This window comes from Electrophorus electricus, chromosome 9 (assembly GCF_041902795.1).
Source record: "Electrophorus electricus isolate QZ-2024a chromosome 9, ASM4190279v1, whole genome shotgun sequence".
NCBI lineage: Eukaryota > Metazoa > Chordata > Actinopteri > Gymnotiformes > Gymnotidae > Electrophorus > Electrophorus electricus.
In genome coordinates this window covers 22,132,501-22,134,923 of record NC_137505.1, presented here as the reverse complement: position 1 = coordinate 22,134,923, position 2,423 = coordinate 22,132,501, and the positions used below count along the sequence as shown (strand labels likewise).

Sequence of the window (2,423 nt, the reverse complement as noted above, 5' to 3'; positions counted from 1 at the left end):
AAGCAGGTTTTAACCGTGCGGTCTATGATTTTAAAACTGCATTGTGTTGAATAAATTATTAGTTCGAAGAGGTAGGCCTATCAGAAGGGTATGCACTTTGGAGGATATCTAAAGCATGTACTGGAGCATTATTCTACACCTCCAGCCTACGTTTGAACTAGACTATAAAGATGAAGCAAACAATATGTCAGTGGTGTAAACGAGCTGCAAGGTTCCACTGTAGTCAAGTGTTCAAGCTCAAACCTGCGCAGAGCCCGTAATAGATGTAGTCATGTCGCCCTCTCGGGGTAAAAAACAGAAGTCCACGCAGTTTGTGGCTGTGACGCAGCACGTTAGTCACGAGGTTGCGACGTTTGTCTGGATTGTGAACGCCGAGACAACTGCGAAAACGTGCTGGACAAACATCCCCATATCCGAGGCATTGTTAGGGGGAAAGGTGCGCATGGAGTGTGTGCATATTTGACTAAATCTGTTTGGTTGTAGTTACAATCTTCTGTAGCCGTCTGCATGTATATTATGGCATGCGTCCACTTTTGGCTGAACGGTTAGAGGTGGCCTCAGGCATTAGCAAAGTACCTTCCCACTTTCGCATTGCATGAACGGGGAGTAAGCTGGCTGAGGCAGTGCCAGCTACGTTGGTCGGGTTTTCATTTACTTTACCAAATGAATACAGATTTGTTTCCTTCATCTATCTGCTATCCGTTTCATCGTAGCCTTTACCTTAAAGTATGTAACAAATGTAACAAACTTCTTGGTTGCTTCCTTGCAAGGCGCGGTGCAATGGCGTTAACACAGGTGTCTTCCAGCAAGTGTTGTGGCGGCTACCAGAAAGTGTTCGAGCACGACAGGTAGCGTTCGTATTAACAGACCAAATTACTGTTAGAATTTCCTAAAGCCCATCAAATCTTGTATACATCCCCTTGAAAATTGTGACATGAACGTATTTTACATGGTCTAATTCGTGAAAGCAAAAAACAAACGTACGTTAAGACTGGAAAGTAGTCCTAAAAGCATTGCTCAAGCAAAACCAAATGTAAATAAATGTCAGTGTGGATGGATACTAATTGGTCCAAATTGGCTGGCATACTCATGTTTGTGTTTTATAAAATTTTTTGGACTTAATTATTTGGTCTGTAACCTCATTGGGGGTTTTTTTCCCCAGCACTGAGCTGAAGTGCAAAATGAAGTTTGCCATCTACCTTCCTCCTAAGGCAGAGAGTGCCAAATGCCCTGTTCTTTACTGGCTCTCAGGTACCTCTCTGCCTCACAAGCTAATAGGCTAACTTTTTCTCTGCACAATTACGCAAGTAGCGTTGTAGTCCGAACAAAAAACTGTAGTCAGCTTTGAATGTGTGCATTTCCGTGTGGTAGGATTGACGTGTACAGAGCAGAATTTCATCACTAAAGCTGGAAGCCAGCAGGCTGCATCAGAACATGGCATCATCATCGTGGCCCCAGACACCAGCCCACGTGAGTAGGAGACTGCAGAAGTGTTATCACTTATCCTGATGACACCTGCTCATCGGGACCGTTCTATGTCAGGGGGCTGCAGCATTGAGGGGGAAGATGAAAGCTGGGACTTTGGAACCGGTGCTGGTTTTTATGTGGATGCCACACAGGACCCTTGGAAGACCAACTACCGCATGTACTCCTACGTCACAGAGGAGGTATGTGTACGCGTATATTTCTTAAAATGTGATGCATGAAACCCCTGGACTTTACAAAGAAAGAGTTGATCGGTCACTAGTCATTAATCACGATCTCTCTTTTTCTGTCACTTTCAGCTACCACGCCTAATAAATTCTAACTTCCCTGCTGACCCAGAAAAGATGTCCATCTCGGGCCATTCTATGGGTGGTCATGGTGCCCTCATCTGTGCCCTGAAGAACCCTGGGAAATACAAGGTATGTCTGCAGGACACTGACTGGTTTAACCTAGTCCTGGTCCTTGAACACCCTGCATTACATATGCTGGTATTTTCCCTGCACACTGAATGTACTTGTTGGCTAATTAACAGGCAATTAATGTGTTAAAGCATGAAAAAACTAACACGGGTGCACTGGCCTATCGGTAAGCCCTAAAGCACAGTTTGTTTTCTCCCTCTTGTCTATGTAGGCTGTGTCAGCTTTTGCCCCTATCTGCAATCCAATACAGTGTGCCTGGGGACAAAAGGCCTTTTCTGGATACCTTGGACCTGAGAAATCCACCTGGGAGGTGAAATGAGAAAATGTTGTGCTTTGGTCATGCTTTGTTTGCATGACTGTGTGTTGGTTGTGGTGCAAATGTAGCAGGCTCAAACTTCTCTGCTTCAAATGTATAATGGTCAGGTTTAATAAAAGCGTTCTCAGGTAAAAGATCCTTTACCCTCACCCAGACCTCTTCATTCTGTCTGCAGGCTTACGATTCAACAGTTTTGGCCGCTT

General features: G+C 44.7%; 1 protein-coding gene across 1 annotated transcript in view; it reads left to right on the top strand.

The window, feature by feature from the left end:
- Positions 1-337: 337 nt before the first annotated feature.
- The window catches only part of esd (esterase D/formylglutathione hydrolase), a 4,001-nt gene continuing 1,915 nt past the window's right edge, over positions 338-2,423 (top strand). The window contains exons 1-8 of the mRNA XM_027023269.3: positions 338-436; positions 771-848; positions 1,163-1,251; positions 1,372-1,470; positions 1,543-1,667; positions 1,785-1,904; positions 2,116-2,214; positions 2,396-2,423. The exon at positions 2,396-2,423 is cut by the window's right edge and continues 140 nt beyond it. Of these exons, the coding sequence (XP_026879070.1) occupies positions 781-848; positions 1,163-1,251; positions 1,372-1,470; positions 1,543-1,667; positions 1,785-1,904; positions 2,116-2,214; positions 2,396-2,423 (628 nt within the window). The 5' untranslated portion in view covers positions 338-436; positions 771-780. The remainder of the gene's footprint in view (positions 437-770; positions 849-1,162; positions 1,252-1,371; positions 1,471-1,542; positions 1,668-1,784; positions 1,905-2,115; positions 2,215-2,395) is intronic.